The sequence below is a fragment of the Neopsephotus bourkii genome, unplaced genomic scaffold (assembly GCF_033783945.1).
Source record: "Neopsephotus bourkii isolate Nb327-2 ecotype Australia unplaced genomic scaffold, CSIRO-AGI_Nbou_v1 NB_1292, whole genome shotgun sequence".
NCBI classification, from domain to species: Eukaryota; Metazoa; Chordata; class Aves; order Psittaciformes; family Psittacidae; genus Neopsephotus; species Neopsephotus bourkii.
This window is the reverse complement of record NW_026901776.1, coordinates 6,976,656-6,995,770: the sequence shown is the minus strand read 5'-3', so window position 1 is coordinate 6,995,770 and position 19,115 is coordinate 6,976,656. Positions and strand designations below refer to the sequence as shown.

The following is a 19,115-nucleotide window of genomic DNA, read 5'->3' as shown; positions in this document are numbered from 1 at the left end:
GTTTGCAATTCAGTATGTCGTAAGAGTTGGTGAAAGAGCATGGATGTGTACTTTTAGCTTATACAATACAGGTTCAAAGAGCTGATATTACAGAAGATGCAAGTAGGGATGCCTATATTTACAACATGCTACAGCTGCTTCTGTGGAATATTTACAGCTTATTTTTTCTGAAGACTTTCTCATGTGTCCGCTCTTTGTCAGAGGTCTCTGAGACCCTGAAGTCAGCCATCAGGCTCCAGAAATGTGTTGTGCTTCAAGAGCTTCTGTTCAGGTTTTATTGAGATGGCTTAAAAAAAAACCCACCCAAAAACCTACCAAAAAAAAAAAAAAAAACAAAAACAAACCAACTTATCATCTTTTTCTCATTTATGGAATTCAGGAAAATAGGGTTACTTGCCAAACCAACCCACATTGTGAGGCTAAGCGCCAAGGCAGCAATAACTATCGTCACACTGAGAACTTCTAGGAATTGCTGAGGCAGCTGTAAGTAAGGGAGAAAGAAGGGGACTGCCTGAACTTTGAATTCAGCAATTCATTGCATCTCCTGGAAGAGCAATACGAAGAAGATGGACATGAAACACGGGTCATCTATAAAGGCCACACTTTTACCCTTTTATCCTTGCTCTATGTAGATATTCAGACCTGAAGGAAGAAAAATGGATTTTCTGGGAGAATTATTTGCTGTTTCCTAAGTATCTTCCTTTGGAATAAAAACCAATTCATTAACAGTGTACAAAATTTAGACTCTGATGTAAATTGCCACTATTCCTCAATGTCTTTAAAACTGCTAAATAAAGAACACCCATTTTAAAAATATCTTGGTATAGGACAGATGCAAAATAGTGTTTTATTAATTTATAGATTATACCTATATATGCCCTTTCGGTGAACCAATTTTTCCTAATCTATTCTAACCCTCTCCTTGTGCAGCTTGAGGTGGTTTCCTCTTGTCCTGTTCACTGTATTTCACTATATCGCCCACAGAATTAACACTTTTGCTGGTCAACTACATTTCACATTACCATAATGCATAACAGTCTGTGGCACTGCCATTCCAAAGCAGCTCCGGATTGAGACATTTTAGCCACAAGTAAGGGAAAAAGCAACAAGGAAAATACTGTTCAAAAAAGGAAAAAAGTTCTATGACTAATCGATTTGAGAAACTTTTTCAGACCTTTTCTTCTAAACAATAAAGTTACAATCCTACTCCTCCATGCTACTTGATCCAATTGACAGTTTTGCATTTGTAACACCATCCAGCTACCTGTATCTAAGTGACAGTGAAATGGTCTGATTCAAAATCTTCATTTGCTCATCCTTCAATCCCAAGATATTTGGGCTCCCATCTTGCAAGGTTGTATCTGTAAAAAGCTGCTCTTCACTTTCTGATGTATGAAATAGTCATCATGATTTATATTCCTGTTTTGTTTAGATTTATGAAGCAGTTCACTGCTCTTACAAGTCTCCATCTCCCTGCAACTTGTTATCTGCTTTTTTTATGCTTCATTTACATCTGTTTTTCCCTTTTCCTCCCATCACATCAAACTTAAAACTGCATTTATTAAAGCTGAGACTCAGACAGAAAATAAACTGCTGGAAATGTTGATGGATAAACATGTATTGATTATTTCTAAAAAATTTCTAATCTAGAAATTATTCAAGGCTTATGGTGTAAGCTTTTTAAATAAGTATGTTAAACACACTTATTATTGGGATCTAGTGAACATACTCCTGAATGTTTCTCTCCCCTCAGAAGGGTATTATTCTATATTATCAGCAAGACACTCAGTGATGCGAGAGTTCATCTCAGGAGGCAAAGGATCACAATGCGACTCACTGGGACAGATTCACTTCCAGAATCTGGGGGAGGAGAGGCAAGGGAAATTTTCTTTTCCAATGAGTATTGGGGAGTATGGGAAGGGTATTTTATAAAGTAAACCCAACAAGACAGTATTAATTATAAAGTCTGACATTGTTTTTTTGGTGGCTGTTGTGGGGTTTTCTTAGGGGGAAGGTGCTGTTTGTTTGGTTGTTTTTTCTTGTTTTGTTTGTTAAGAGAGAATCCAGTACAAGGAAAAAAGACTAGTGACTACAGAAGACAGAAATTGAGAAGAAAGGAACTTTGATGGTCAGATTTTTAAGGCAAGCTTAGTATCTTTCAAAAAATAGGAGCAAGTTTCATAAAACTGCCTCTCTCAAAGCAACGTTCAGTTGCTTTTAGCTTTAGTTACATCCTTTAATCCTCAATTCAATCCTCTACCAGTTTTCCCAATATTTGTCTTAGAACTCCAAGATAACAAGACTTTAATTACTTAGTTTTTATTCTTTTTCATATTGGCACAGCACTAACGCCTTTCTAGTTCATGATAATTTTCTTGGTTTATCTGTTTTTATTAAAAGACTGACCAAGAATAGGTGGTGGGAGGAAATATCTTTGAAAACAGAGCACGGAATAAATCTCGAAGTTACCAGATTTTAACAGTTCACAGGAGGGAGAATGGAAATTGGTGCAAGGAGAAAGACCATACTTAGGTTAGATGAAGGGAAACGAGCACCAAAACAGGGGGATAAAACTAGAGCAAGAAGCAGAGACCAAGTAAAGATTAACCTTTTAAATTATTCTAGTAGAGAGAGCAGCCAGAAAGAATGAAGCTAATAAAAAAAATATTTGGTGCAAACCTATTGAAACATGCCATTTACTCCATTGTATATATTCCCACGAAAAAATGTACAAAGCCATGTGAGCAATTAAGACATAAGCCAACACTAATCACTGAAATCAGCTGCTGATTTATACTCGTACATAAAAAAATTTAAAGGTTTTAATACTTTACATTTATAAGTAAATTGCAAAGAAATCTGAAAATCTGAATAAAATTCATTCACAACAGAAAAACTGGAAACAATCAAAGATAACAGTTTTTGTACAATTCATATAGATCATCTCTATGTTTAAATTTTTAATAGACATGACATACATCCTTTGTAAGAGGCCTAATACATTTTTATTCAATAAGCTTCTTGGAGAACAGAGCATCTTTACCAAGACCACAGACATTCCCAACATAATAGCTGAAAATTTAAGGTGTCTTATGACAGACTGATGAAAGCTGAAACAACTGGTATCTTCATATCAGTGCCAAATCAGTAGGCTGTTCTGTTTGGACTATCACAGTAGAATACGTGCAAAACCAAATGTAACCTCTGAATACAAGCACAAGAACTTAAGAGAATCTGATGTTTGTTTACTATCCCCATTTTTCCCCTGGCATTGCTAGAGAAGTTTTCAATATTAAACTAGGAAGCTAGGGACCAGGTGAGGAAAGCTAAGGACCAGTTAGAACTAAACCTGGCTAGGGATGTTAAGGATAACACGAAGGGATTCTGTAGGCACACTGCAAATAAAAGACAGACTAGAGACAACGTAGGCCCCCTCCGGAAGCTATCACGAGAACTGGCTACACAGGATTTGGAGAAGGCTGAGGTTCTCAATGACTTCTTTGCCTCGGACTTCACTGGCAAAGGCTCTGACCACACCACCCAAGTCTTGGAAGGCAGATGCAGTGACTGTGAGAATGAAGACCTTAGGCCCACTGTAGGAAATGATCTGGTTCGAGACCGTCTTATGAACTTGAACATACACAAGTCCATGGGACCTGATAAAATCCATCCACGGGTCCTGAAGGAGCTGCCAAATGAAGTTGCTAAGCCACTGGCCATCATATTTGAAAAATCATGGCAGTCAGGTGAAGTTCCTGACGACTGCAAAAAGGAAAATATAACCCCCATTTTCAAGAAAGGGAAAATGGATGACCCAGGGAATTACAGACCAGTCAGTCTCACCTCTGTGCCTTCCAAAATCTTGGAGCATATTCTCCTGGAAGACATGCTAAGGCACATGAAAAACAACAAGGTGTTGGTGACAGCCAGGATGGCTTCACTAAGGGGAAATCCTGCCTGACCAATTTGGTTGGCCTTCTATGATGAGACTATGGAACTGATGGACAGCAGTAGAGCAGTTGATATCATCTACTTGGATTTGTGCAAAGCGTTTGACACTGTCCCACACAACATTCTTGTCTCTAAACTGGAGAGACATCAATTTGATAGATGGGCCAATTGGTGGATAAAGAACTGGCTGGCTGGATGGCCACACACAAAGAGTTGTGGTCAATGGCTCAATGTCCACCTGGAGACCACTAATGAGTGCTGTCCCTCAGGGATGGGTGTTGGGACTGGTCCTGTTCAACATCTTTGCTGGTGACATGGACAGTGGGATTGAGTGCGCCCTCAGCAAGTTGGCCGATGACACCAAGCTGTGTGGTTCGGTTGATACGCTGGAGGGAAGGAATGCCATCCAGAGGGACCTTGACACGCCTCTGAGGTGGGCTGATGCCAACCTCATGAAGTTTAACCATGCCAAGTGCAAGGTCCTACACCTGGGTCGGAGCAATCCCAGGCACAGCTACAGGTTGGGCAGAGAAGAGATTCAGAGCAGCCCTGAGGAGAAGGACTTGGGGGTGCTGGTCGATGAGAAAATGAACATGAGCCAGCTTCAGTGTGCGCTCGCAGCCCATAAAGCCAACTGTATCCTGGGCTGCATCAAAAGGAGCGTGACCAGCAGGTCCAAGGAGGTGATCCTGCCCCTCTACTCTGCTCTTGTGAGACCTCACTTGGAGTATTGTGTGCAGTTCTGGTGTCCTCAACATAAAAAGGACATGGAACTGTTTGAACAAGTCCAGAGGAGGGCCGTGAGGATGATCAGGAGACTGGAGCACCTCCTGTATGAAGACAGGCTGAGAAAGCTGGGGCTGTTCATCCTGGAGAAGAGAAGGCTGCATGGAGACCTCATAGCAGCCTTCCAGTATCTTAAGGGGGCCTATGGAGATGCTGGGGAGGGACTCTTCAGTAGGGACTGTAGTGATAGGACAAGGGATAATGGTTTAAAACTTAAACAGGGGAAGTTTAGATTGGATATAAGAAAGAAGTTCTTTACTGTGAGGGTGGTGAAGCACTGGAATGGGCTGCCCAGGGAGTTGTGAATGCTCCATCCCTGGTAGTGTTCAAGGCGAGATTGGACAGAGCCTTGGGTGACATGGTATAGTGTGAGGTGTCCCTGCCCATGGCAGGGGGTGTTGGAACTAGATGATCTTAAGGTCCTTTCCAACTCTATTCTATGATTCTATGATTATGAATACGCATTCAAGAGGTAACTCATGTAACATAGGTCAACTTAACACCAGATTTAAGGTTCTGTTTTCCTAGCATTTCCTACCATACAAGAACCAGTCAAGAGCAAGATGTGTTTACAGAAGTCAGACTGTTCCTGCTGTATGTGAAGTTGTACTTGTTAACAGTCAGTGACGCATCATCCATCATTAACTGATACTCCCCTAGCTGCTCTCAGATTCTGCTGATATTAAGCCTTTATTTTAGTGGCAGTAAATGAAACAACTGTAATTTCCTAACAAAGTAAAAAATTTAAATAGTGTCATGAGGTCTTAATGTCTATGGCCTCATGAAACAATGTACCTTTGCTTTTAATAAATTATTTCTCAAATGTACATCATAATATACAGTGACACTTCTTTGTAATGTAACCCTACTAATTAAAAAGAGATAAGATATGGATTTAGGTGATTCTCAACTGAATCACAGTCAATGCAATGTTAGTATTTCACCATGAATTTAGTGAGAAATCCCAGAATTAAGAAAAAAAAAATCCCCTCTTCCCAATGTAGAGTCATTAACCCATAAATCTCCACTTTATTTGCCTTTCCTGTACTTTTGAAATGCAAGACTCATGGGATGGAGACCTGGCTTAAAATATAAAGCTCCAATTTTTCCTCAAACATTGAAACTGGATTAAAATGGTTTGACTTTCATATTCCAAATAACTGAACTTAGTTTCCCTTTCTGCCTTGTCTCTTTTCATACATATACTTCTCTTCCCTCTAATGCTCTTTTCTGATTAGCCTCACGTCTATGTTCCTCTCTTTATCCCCTTCAATATCTTTATTTACAGCACATAAATGTTGACTATGGCATTGTCTTCCTTAAGAAGCACAGTAGCAGATTTTTCAAATAAAAAATAAGTACATACATTTCCTGCAGGCACACAACATATAAACTACTCTATGATCTTACTGCTTCCAGATTCAGCTTTTCTGCTTTCCTTCTCACTTACTCTATTAAAAAGTACATTATCGCTTTGGCTGAATGAAGGCAATCCAAAAATTTAGCAACCTATATGGTAACTATATACAGCAACGCAGACTGAACCACAAAATTAAAAATTAATGGAGGAGCACAAGACACCTGCAATTGTTTTAACCTACCTGCAGACAGGCCAGCTTATGTTAATTGTGGCTTTTTTGCTCAGTTTTGCACATCAAGGAGGACATAGATGTTAGCACAAAAAGACGTCCTACTTGATCGTAACTCTTCTATCCCCGCTCCGATCCCTTGCTGAACTCTCATCACAGCACAGCAATCCGACTTCCAAGCAGTTTCAGTGCAATTCACAATTATCTAATAATTCACACATGCTATGCCTGCCTGCACAGTTGAGGTCTGCATATGCAGGAGATGAGAACACTTGTTTTGTCACTTAAGTATCATGCACATGTACAAGTTCACTTCAGATATTAGTTACAGTTAACCCAGCAAACCAACTGGTTATATTTTTAAACATTATCAAAGGAAGAAAAAGATTCTTGCAAGTACATGTTTGCTCTATGTGTTTTATTTAAGACCAGTTCCCATGTGTATGCCAGAAATAGAAATATTTCCAACTGGTCATTTTTTTGAAGTAAATGAAGTTTTATTTTCTTGGTACTCTGTGTTCCGTGATAGAAGGAACACTGGAGTTATCATTTACAAAGAATTTAAACTGGATATTTTTTATTCCCTCCAACCAAGCAATAGAAAAATCTAGCCACAACTTGTGTTAGACTGCTGAAAAATACAACACAATTTTACTTTTGGGAAACAAAAGTAATTTAGCTTGCTTATCACTTTTTAATCCAGCAAGTTGAAACTATTTTGAAGTAAAATCTCTATTAATCTGAATTTTCTATTGTGTCAAGGTTTCCGAGTGTTAATCTAATTTAGAAACTTGTGAAATTTTAATCTGGTTTGCTTCTTCGACTTTATAAAATACAGTGCTTAGTAGCATTATATTCTAGCTGTCTTGAACGTGCTGAGCTGTACTGGCATCAATACCAGTACAATGACTTAGTTAAAAAAATCTACAGGCTCCTGTGCAAACTAAACTAACCAGGTCAATTATCAACTAATATGATATGATCATGATTCCTAGGAATTTTAATGAGAACATGTCAAAGAATAAAGGGGGGATATCAAGAATCCATAGCACATCCTCATCCCAAATTCATAGAACAGAAAAAGAAAACAACTCTGAATGAAAGAACATTTGTAGCATTCACTGAGTAAGGAGAAGTGGCTTGACTTTTTTAATAGTAGATGACTAAGTTAAGTTTAGAAATACATTCTCAGACTTTAAATAAACAGGATTACAGCACTATATTAAGTTCTTCAGATTTTTCTTCTGCCTTTTTTAATAGCTATATTATTAACGCCCCATGCAGTAACAGACCCTCATATTTCATGGAAGCAACAGCTTCAAATATGTCACCATATTAAATATGTATCCAAATGGTACCCATTACATAACCTTTGTCATTTTCTACCTTCTGAATTCTTCGCAAGTTTATCACTCCTTTACAATCTCAAAAGGCGTTGAGAATATGGCATTACTGTATGGTCCAAAGACATTTATACTAAATAGATTGACTAGTTAAGTCTACAAGAAATATTTCCTGTTTTGTGTAAAATATTTTCATGGATGTTATTTTCTGCTTGAATTCACATTTATTTGACATATTGCTGTATCAAGTTTTGAGAAGTCTGTTGTAAAAACAGAAGTTGAAATAGTGGTGTAGAATTCTGGAAGAAACCCAACTCCAAATCATCTTATTTTTCCAAATTGCAATAAACTATATCTGCTTGAACAACAATCAAAGTAAAATGGAAGAGAGTACTTGAAATTTCTATTTCCCTGCAGGTTCATATAGACACCATCTTTGAGCTTCTTACAGTGGTCTTCCACGTACCAAAAAACCCCACAGTTTTTTTCTTTAACTAGGCAAGATTTCCTCTTGCACATCTTCTGTCATCTCCATTTAACTCCTTATCAAAGACCTTCAGAAGTTTCTTGAAAGAATTTATTTTAGTAAAATTATCTGAATACATGGTAAATATATCTAGAGGCACAAATCCCTCAAATACTTAGAAAAAACCATCTTTATGCATTTGCACCAAGAATTTTCTTATGCTTCAAAAGGATAAAAATTTGTATTTATATCAGCCTGATATACCTTAAAGCTACTTCATTTTTTTTTTAATTCTGTATTAACATTTATTACCAGAGACTTACGCATAATTATCTTGTGTTTATAATACTTGAACTGTAGAGAAGAAATTAAAGATACTCAGCCATCCAGACACCAACCTTGTCGGCAATGTACAGCAGCCATCAGCTGTCAGCCTGACTTGGGTTTCATAGCTATCCAGTGGGCAAACAACTTGTTGAACAGGAGGACATTCGACTGTGCTGCAATCCACACTGAACACTATGGAGGAAGGGAAGAAAAAACAATCCTGTTATGCTTTAGAAGCTTTTTGCAAATTGCTTCATCATAAGCAAGCAGGCATGCATCAGTCCTTTATGTCAGAAAAATTACCTAATGAATGCATGCTTAGTAGGTAACATTACAAAAACACTTCCTTTCTCTTTAAGATTCACTTTTTTAAATTATTGACTAACAAAAAAAAGAAGTATAGAAGTTCAAGATGCCTGTAAATTATGTAAGTTACTAGAAACATACCAGCTTAATGAGAATATTTTTTCCTCATAGCATTTAAAAGAGTAAACAACTCAGAAATATTTAGTTTAATAATAACACACTTAAAAAACCCTCGAGTTTTATGTTCCATTTTATTAACAAATAGCTGTGAAACAACTCTTCTAGGTCCTCGATTATCACATCCGGTATTGAAAATCATAAGCTTGTCAGTGTGGTCCAAAGTGACAATACAATTTGCATGATTCTATTGTGCCAATAAGCTACTAATGTCCATTTCCCTGAATTTAAACTAGCAATCTTTCTAATCTGGATTCAAGGTCCACTCTGCCTCCTTCCCAGGAAAGCTGCCTGGGAAAAAACAGCCAACAAGCTGCTACTGCACAGCTATTCCTATGTCCATCTTTCCATATACCAGTGACGACAATGAAAGAAACACAAAGAAACTCTAACCATGCCACCAAGTCTCAGCTAAGGTGCTCTTTTTTTACTAGTTATTTTTTTTCCAGTGGTCACAATGTGCTAGTATATGGCTCACTAACCCTGAAAAGCAGCCCAAACAATCTACCTTTATTAAAAAAGTACAAACCTAAGAAGAATTACAAACAAACCTCAAATCAAGAGCATTCAAACAGAAAATTCTCAAGTAATTAAGTGGCTGCATGCAGTCAGTGGTTCCCCTATTTGATCTAACTTATCCATTTTTATTCATTTTGTACTGATCTCTTACTAGTACTGAGGTGTTCTCCAGTTCTTATAGGATGAGTAGGATTTGGTGAACAAAGGGTATGAGTGACCTTATCCACCACCCACAGAATTTTGTTTTCCATGCTCATACCCCACCTCAGTCTTTTCTCTGAACTGGGAGATCATTATTTTTAAGTTATTACATTAATTATAGAACAGCTGAGATTAGACTGGACCTCTGGAGGCCAACTAGTTAAACCCCCTCCCCAAGCCAGGTCACACAGTTCTGGTTGCCAAGGACCATGCCTAGCTAGCTTTTGAACATCTCCAAGGACGGAGATGACACCACCTCTTTGGGCAACTTCTGCCAGTGCTTGGTTACTCCCATGGTGAAAAAGTGTTTCCTGATGTTCAGAGGAACACTGTTTCAGTTTATGTCTACTACCTCTGGCCCTGCAACCCTGCATCACCAAAAAGAGCCTGATTCTGTCTTTACAACATCCCTTCAGGTATTTATATGTACTGATGAGATCTCCCCTGACCCTTCTCTTCAGACTGAGCAGCGCTGGTCCTCTTAGCCTTTCCTCACAGGAGAAAGATGAGGAGAGGTAAGAGATGAAAGATACCTGAAGAAGAAAAAGGAAGGTCCTACTTGCTTTCACATTTAAATGGGTTCCTTAAACTGGAAAAAGTCTGAAGCCGAACTTCCAGAAAAGCTGAACATTTTGAAAGGTTACAGAACAGTCTATAATCAGATTCTTCATTATTTAAAAATATGTGTGTCGCTAAATTGGAGAGACATCAATTTGATAGATGGGCCAATTGGTGGATAAAGAACTGGCTGGATGGCCACACGCAGAGTTGTGGTCACTGGCTCAATGTCCAGCGGGAGACCAGTAACGAGTGGCGTTCCTCGGGGATTGGTGTTGGGACCAGTCCTGTTAAACATCTTTGCTGGTGACATGGACAGTGGGATTGAGTGTGCCCTCAGCAAGTTTGCTGATGACACCAAGCTGTGTGGGTTTGGTTGATAAGCTGGAGGGAAGGAATGGCATCCAGAGGGACCTTAACACGCTTGTGAGGTGGGCTGATGCCAAACTCATGAAGTTTAACCATGACAAGTGCAAGGTCCTACACCTGAGTTGGACCAATCCCAGGCACAACTACAGGTTGGGCAGAGAAGAGATTCAGAGCAGCCCTGCAGAGAAGGACTTGGGGGTGTTGGTCAATGAGAAAATGAACATGAGCCAGCTTCAGTGTGCGCTTGCAGCCCAGAAAGCCAACCGTATCCTGAGCTGCATCAAAAGGAGCGTGACCAGCAGGTCGAAGGAGGTGATCCTGCCCCTCTACTCTGCTCTTGTGAGACCTCACTTGGAGTATTGTGTGCAGTTCTGGTGTCCTCAACATAAAAAGGACATGGAACTGTTGGAACAAGTCCAGAGGAGGGCCATGAGGATGATCAGGGGGCTGGAGCACCTCCTGTATGAAGATAGGCGGAGAAAGCTGGGGCTGTTCATCCTGGAGAAGAGAAGGCTGCGTGGAGACCTCATAGCAGCCTTCCAGTATCTGAAGGGGGCCTATTGGGATGCTGCGGAGGGACTACTCATGAGGGACAAGGGGTAGTGATAGGACAAGGGGTAATGAGTTAAAACTTAAACAGGGGAAAGTTTAGATTGGATACAAGGAGGAAGTTCTTTCCTGTGAGGGTGTTGAGGCACTGGAATGGGTTGCCCAAGGAAGCTGTTAATGCTCCGTTCCTGGCATTGTAAGGCCAGGTTGGACAGAGCCATGGGTGTCATGGTTTAGTGTGAGGTGTCCTGCCCATAGCACGGGCGTTGGAACTAGATGATCTTAAGGTCCTTTCCAACCCTAACTACTCTACAATGTTATGTTTCTATGTCCCCCAGACTATCTGTACTACTGCCTTAAAAAAACACCTCTGCAAACATCTGGCACTGAACTACTAGATTTCACATCTTTCTTTGATTCCAGTAATTACAAAGTGTACTTTTCATGAACAGGCTTGTATTATAAGCTGTTATTATATATTTGTGAAAGTGGTGAGGGAATGGCACAGGTTGCCGAGGGAGGCTGAACACTGCTCCATCCCTGCAGTGGCTCAAGACCGGATTGGACGGGGCTTGAAGCAACCTGGCCTAGCACAAGATGCTCATGCCCATGGCAGGAGAGTTAGAACTAGATGACCTTTAAGGTCCAGCCCTAACCATTTGATGATTCTATGATGATTTTAATTTTTTATGTGGCTCAGCACAGAAAAAACTTAATTATTTTTCCAGAAGTCACAGCTTTCTGAGGGTTCAGCACAAGGGTACAAAGTCTGTTTCTACAGCAGCTAAGAAGTGTCATATTACACTCTTTGCTTTCAGTTCAGATGTATTTCAAATGGTCCCTCACAAATAATACAATGCAACATGACTACATCTGATAATGGTAGTTATACTTTCTGTTCTGGGAGAGGAAAAAGAAAGCACGAAGCTTCATGACAATGAATCATCCTTTTCACATTCCTTCACACTTCAGAATGTATTAAATACAACCAGAGAAAATGACATTCCTGGATTTTCAATCATTTGTATTGGATTTTCAATCCATTTTGTATCACTTCCTTAACTCTCCTTACACAGGTATTTCTGAAAATGAAACCCTGAATTTGCTGATTCCTTTTTTTTATCTCCCTTACCCCATCACTGTCCACTTTTAAGCCATTTCCCCAGCTCCATTAGAAACTTATCTGTACTTCTTCCCCACTCATTTTCTTCAGTCCTTTTCCAACCTCACCTGTTAAGTACTCTCAACATCAGCTTCTAACAGAGTATCCAACAGAACAGCACATTCTGTAAGCAACAGGGAATGTTAAGAAAAAAAATATTATATTTCTCACAACTACATGTAAAAAACCTGATCTTGCTGACACTCATCCTTAGTGCAAGACAAAAAATTCCAGACATGACTTTCAATGCTGAAGCTGTACCTAGGTGGCGCACAGGTTACTTCCCTGTGCATGATGCACTACCTACAACATTTTGCTGCTGATCTCAGACTTTCCATCAAGCCCTGACTGCACAGAATTCCCAAAAGAAATGCACCAAACTATTACATTCTCTTTAGAATTGTGTTTAAAATAAGATTTGGTACCAGAAAAACCTTCCATTTCAGTTAAGAGTAATTTTGAGGCCATGCACGGATGCTGGAAAAGGTGAGTGAATGAAAGCTCTGCCAGAAAGACTATTAGAAAATGAGTGGCCTTTTCAATAGAGGTTCTGTCTAGCATGACAGACATTTCCTAATGCTTTCCCAAGGATGTCAGAAACTAAGGGATGACAGTCCCTATCTCACCATATAGAACAATGACAGCAAAATAGTTAGCAATAAGGGTCCAGACAACATCTGTTGGGTAAGTGCCAAAATAAACTATTTACCTTTCTTCAGTCAGAAGTGTCAGCTAGAGCTGCTATCGCAACTTCAGCAAAATACCTTTTAGATTTGATTTTAACTCCATCTTTGAATTAACAAGCATGATTTCAAAACCATCATTGCTTATACTGTTTTAGCTTCTTAGCAAAACAGGCATTATGTACTCCTTCAAATCATGTTTCACGTTATTTTTATTTTTGCTGTTAACACATTAAGCAGATCCAATTAGACTGTTCATTCAAACTATCTATAGAAAAAAAAAGGTTTGAGAATACTTAAGAGGTAGCTCCCAGCTTATGACTAAATTCACTATTAATGACTGGCCAGTTATATACACAGTTGTACACAGCTTGTAGGAACAAAGTATGTTGCTTATGGCACCAGACCAGTGTTCTCTCACCTCTGAGCTTAGTAACCATAGCAAAACAAAAGGGACATGACATACTTGGTCTGAGTAGGCACCACAATTGCAGTGAGATGCTTGATGGAGTAATGGTAAGAACATTTAAGAGAAAATAATGGGGAGCTTAACAGATGGGTACAGCCAAGCTTCTAAGTATCTTCACTGTTCATTTTAACTGACTTCCAATGCTTTAAATCATTGCATTTCTAAAGTAAAATAAGAGGAATTGTATCTCAAAATGAAGGATTTTTATTCTAGCATTTAGTGTTCAGAAAACACTTCCTGTTTCACTTTCAGTAACTCAGTTGCCAATCACAGTATTTGAACATATGCAGTTCTCAGCAGAAAGCTCCAAACTTAAATGCCACTGTAAACTAGAGACATCTTAAATAAACACAATTTGTGCTTTAATTGCACAAACACTTTACATTGGCACAAGGCAGCACTGGTATCATAGGAAGCAGTCCTCCCAGCTTCTAGCAATTTGTTTCCACCAGAAAGCCCTTGCTAGTTTAAACCCCTGTGGAGCCTGGTTAAGTAGACACAGAGGTACAGAAAGAGTGCTCTGGTAGCAGCACTTGGAACTGAAGTTTTTAGGACTGTGGCAAAGTATGGAAAACAGTTTTCTTTGTTCAACATGTAAACTCCATAGACATGCTGACATTCTTCAGTAAAACTGACATTAGCCTTGTAAGAAACTCTGCATGAATGCTTATCTACCAGGCTTTATACTGTCCATTGTCCTTTTTTTTTCTTGTCAGCAACATCCCATTAAAAACAGAGGAAACATGAAACAGAGCACTGATAGTTCAGTTCCTCTCCAACTCTTCTTTCCTAGAATCCTTCAGGATTACAACTCAAACTCTGAAGACACAGGAGTTATTATCAAGCTTATCATAGGCTAAATAAATACTTCTGCCATGCAAAGAGTATTCTCTGACTTCACTTCATGACCAGTTTCAGCAAATCCACATTGATAATGGTCAGTGTCATACATATATAAAAAGTTATATGCTACTACATATACAGTGATATGCATATATACACATAGAGAATAAATGGCATAAAACAATGCAGAAGAGGCAGGATGGACCAGATTACCTCCAAATTCATCCAGTCTTCCAAGCTAAATTATAATTCTATAAGACTATAGACATATATACATCCTAGTATATAGAAATATAGAACATACAATCCTAGTAAAACAAGATATTCCCTTGCCTGCTCTTAAACAAAGACATTTATTTAAAACCATAGCCAGTGGTTTTGAACATGACAGAACACTTCAGATGAAAAAAAAAAAAAAGAGCAAGGTTCATGATAACTTGTAAATTTAAAAATAAAATCCCTAAATTTTCTACAAGAAAGAAGTATTAAAAAACCCTTCAACAACAGCATGCTTAGTCTAAAATTTTCTTCCTACATCGACTACAATGTTGTCTATACAAGTATAGTTTATACTCTTTAAAAACAGAGAATCTCAAAACTGAAAAATTTTCAGATTTGCAAGTGTTTGCCATTAAAAAAAAGGAAGGGGGAAAAAAAGCAGCCTTCTGTAGCAAGTAATTTGTAGACTACTAAGATCTGACAACACTCATCTGTTCCTTTTCCAGTCTTCCAGTCTTGTGTTGGCTGCTTCTTGCTGTACAATCCTCCCACTGTGACGAATAGTAAGTGAAAGGCAGATCTAGACCAAAGTTACAGAAGTCAGTCTGCACAGCCACTGAAGTCTAATTTGGTAAAAAGCAGGCTATGTAGTGACTAATTATTACGTTTTAATAATACTCCCTTTTTTTCCCCTCAAGCAAAGGCCCTGCCACAAAGTAAGGGCCCCACTTACAAGTAGTTTAGCCATTGCATCTTTCATCACCTATCACTGTGGGGATGTGCAAGAGTACCCACATACACTCCTCCGCACCGTAAGTACTGCCTAAGAAACATACTTTCATCATCTCTCAAGTAGGGGAGAAGTCTTTGCTTTCCCTCAGCCTCTCAATTATTAACCCCCATTGCAAAGGTCTACACTTTCCCTAAATCTCATTAATGTCTCTCCTTCCCAATTTCTTCAAAGCCTCTGCTCTTCTACCCTACTACCATGCATTATAATTTTCCCAGTCCCATATACCTATTCACCTATTCCCCAATATATATATTCACCTATTAATTCCCTACAACAAAAAACATAAACTACTTCAAAAAAATACACACACTTACATAAATCCACTATGGCAATAATCAAAAATTCAAAGATTCTGTAATACTAACAAGCTGAAAACAGTCTTCAAGAAGTAACCTACAAAGGTGACTTTGGACAGAGTTATTTGCAAACTACAAAATGCAAATGCGAATTACACTTGGAAGATCTGAGCAGAATCAACATTTATTTTGAGAAACAAAGAAATAACCCAAAGTCATTAAGATTGTCTTGGGTTCAGCTGTAACAGTTATTTTTCTCCTTCTCAGTAGCTGGTGCAGTGCTGTGTTTGACTTTAGACTGAGAACTATGCTGATAACACACAGATGTTTTTAGCTGTTGCTAAGTAACGCTTACTCTGATCAAGGACTTTTCTGTCTCATGATCTGCCATTGAGGAGGGGCACGGGAAGCCAGGAGGAAGGAGCGACAGGACACCTGACCGAAACTAGCCAAAAGGGGGTATTCCATACCACAGCACATCATGCCCAGTATATATACTGGGGGGAGTTGCCTGGAAGGGGACAATCGCTGCTCGGATCGGGCTGGGTATTGGTCAGTGGGTGGTGAGCAATTGCATCACTCGTGTTTATTTGTTAGTTTTTTCCCTTTCTCCTTTTAGTTTTACATTCTCTCCCCCTGGTGCTGAAACCTGGGACTGAACCAGAGACATTTAGACTAGCTGCGTTTAAACCATGACAGGGATAAAATTCAGAGAAGACATACCTGAAGTATATGTAGGAAGAATTAAAATGTACAAATACAGTGGATCAGCAGCAGCCATGCTACAAGATCTGGGATTCAAAGTACTTTACAAACTAAATATAACTCTTGCAAAGGAGTCAGCCCTTATTTAGAATTTTGCTTGAAAGACAAAGTAATTATTTTACAGTATTTTCTGCTGATGAAGACTCATCCAAAATAGGAGTCTGCTTTTGGACAGCACATTTGTAAAATGTGGGTAAACTTTAAGAAAACTTACAGAGGAGCAATGTAACAAGGAATGAGTCCAAGGAAACTATGCCATAAGAAATTACAGCTAATTTTAGACGAAAGATGACTAAAGTTGACAACATGTTCCAGAGACAAAAATATTATAAAAGACGTGTTTATCCCCTAGACACGACAGAAGATGAAAAAGTTGCTTAAATATCCACACAGTCAGATTTGCATCGGACATTAGGAAAACCACAAAGAGAAGCACTAGAAGATACAAAGACTGTACAATCATCTTCCGTGGAGGATTTAAGAAAATGTTAAACAAGCACAGGAGAGGCACAGTTTAAGCATACTGTTTGCATTTAAGATTTTGGATTATACAATTTTATATGCTTGCTTTCATCCCTCTCTATTTATTATTCATCTTCACCAAAGCCTGGATCAAAAAGAAGAGTGAATTACATCTTCCACCAAGAATAAATCACAAAAAAGGGCAATTTGTGTTCTCATGAAATGGAAAGTAGGTAAATACTAAAAATGTTGTGGAGTCTTTCAATCTGAACCTCAACAATCCCTTCACTCTTTAGTTTTTGAGGGTCATCACTTTCTAATCTAAAGAAATATTAAGATAGAAACCTTAATTCCCTGTCCATGCACAAAATATTTCTACTATGTAAAACCCTTATTGACCTAATCAGTATGTCACTTTCACTAGCAGCATCCACAGAAATGCGACATTCTCACTAGGCTACTTTTCCCTTGTTGCTCAGTTTAAATTTATGCTTGGAGGAAAAAAGAAAGCAAAACTTATCATAATATTTATTACCTTTTTTTTTTATTTTATGGGTATTGCCTACATATTATCATTTTAATTTTGAAGAAGAATTAGAAGAATTCAGAAACTATATAGGCTTTATTAGATGCAATTATATAGGTTATTGTGCTTGTCAGTTAGAAAAAAATTAACACTAGAAAAAAAATATGTCCATTTTTACCTGGTTTACATTCATAGAGATCACAGCATTCCCCTGGCTTTCCTGATGCTTTAGAAACCAATATATTCAAATAGCCAGGTTGGCAAACCTTCCTCAAGCAGCCTGCAGGATTGCACACACAACGGCTCGGAAGTGGACAGCATTCACCAGGAGGAGCATAACCTTCAATCAAGATGGAATCTTCTGGACAGCGAGGAGAAAACTGGACCTCACAGCGGGCCTTGGAGCAATCAGGTTTCTCTTCTGAAAGGGAGAGAAAAATCAGCATGCCATATATGTCAATAAGCTGTAAAGATGAGCTCAGATAAAACTCCCTTTCTCCCCCCCAACCAATAAAAAGAATACGAAACTTCTAATGCTGAACTGACTAGCAAAAATTATGGAATATGCTTGAAGAAAAAAAAAAAAACCTTGGTATTTGCAAGATGGCAGGTGAATTATGGAATATTTTATAGAAACCCTAATTTGTGCAATGAGTGCGACTGCTGAACCCACACAGCCTCAAAAACAGCTGTGAAGCTCCACATTTGGTCATGACATTACGAAACAACTTGTCATATCATTCACAGCCCTGATGTTCACACCTACACCTTCAGTTTCCTAAGGCTTTCCATTATGAGCAACTGATTTTAATTAATTTATTATTATTAAGCCTGATTGACCTGAACTGAGAGTTCACATACTCAAAAGGCTGGTTTAAAGTTCAACAGCTAATATGTTTGGAGAGTCCATATATTCGCAGAAGAGGATTTTTCCCATACACGCTCCCAGTTCTCACAGTAAAAGTATTGTTCCTATGTACTTCAGTGGCTTGAACAGCAAAAGAGAAGAGGTTTGATTAGCACTGGCTAGAGGCACTATAGGTTCGAGGCACTAGCTGCAGGCACATAGCAATAAGAAAGGGAATATTGAGGAGCTAGGCCAGCAAGTTGGTGGGAATAGCAACAAGCTAGACAAACACTGAGATAAGACAAAGAAAGAAGACACTGAAGAAGTTTCTTGGACACCTAGGTAACTCTTCAAAATCTTAGAAAACAAGTGAAGATTCCCCATTCTCGAAAGAACCCAAATCTTACTGCTGGCAAAAAATGTGTCATGTCGTGAAATGACTAACCCACACTGCGAAATCAGATTGCTCTTGTGACTGATTTACTCTGTAATGGAAACACTGAAAAACTTGCTCGTACCCCATGAGGATCTCACTTTGCTCAATATACCTGATCACTGCTACAAACCAAGTGTCTTCAAGACACTCAGGAGGGCAGTATCTTTAGGTCAACAGGACACTGTGACTTGAGTTTTTAGAGGCAATGCAGGAAACCTTCGCAAGGCTGACCACAAAAGCTCCCACACAAATAGAACAGCAAGACCTGAATTGCTTGTACCACTCCTTGGTTATTTGCAAGTTTGTGAAATAGATGGTTCTATTACAAATGTCACTATTGCCCCAACAAAATTAGTCAATTACTTTGCTTGTCATTAAGGTTAGATTCAGAAGAGCTGAAATGAGCAAAACCAACACTAACTCTATTAATACGATATGCACACTAATGTCATTTTAAAAATTAATCTCTAATG

General features: G+C 38.7%; 1 protein-coding gene across 3 annotated transcripts in view; it reads right to left on the bottom strand.

The window, feature by feature from the left end:
• Window positions 1–19,115, bottom strand: part of CRIM1 (cysteine rich transmembrane BMP regulator 1) — a 193,740-nt gene that overhangs the window by 86,908 nt on the left and 87,717 nt on the right. For all 3 annotated transcript variants that reach the window (XM_061365837.1, XM_061365839.1, XM_061365838.1), the window contains exons 3-4: window positions 17,538–17,780; window positions 8,534–8,654 (exon numbers count right to left, since the gene is read on the bottom strand). In XM_061365837.1, coding sequence (XP_061221821.1) covers window positions 8,534–8,654; window positions 17,538–17,780 — 364 coding nt within the window. The remainder of the gene's footprint in view (window positions 1–8,533; window positions 8,655–17,537; window positions 17,781–19,115) is intronic.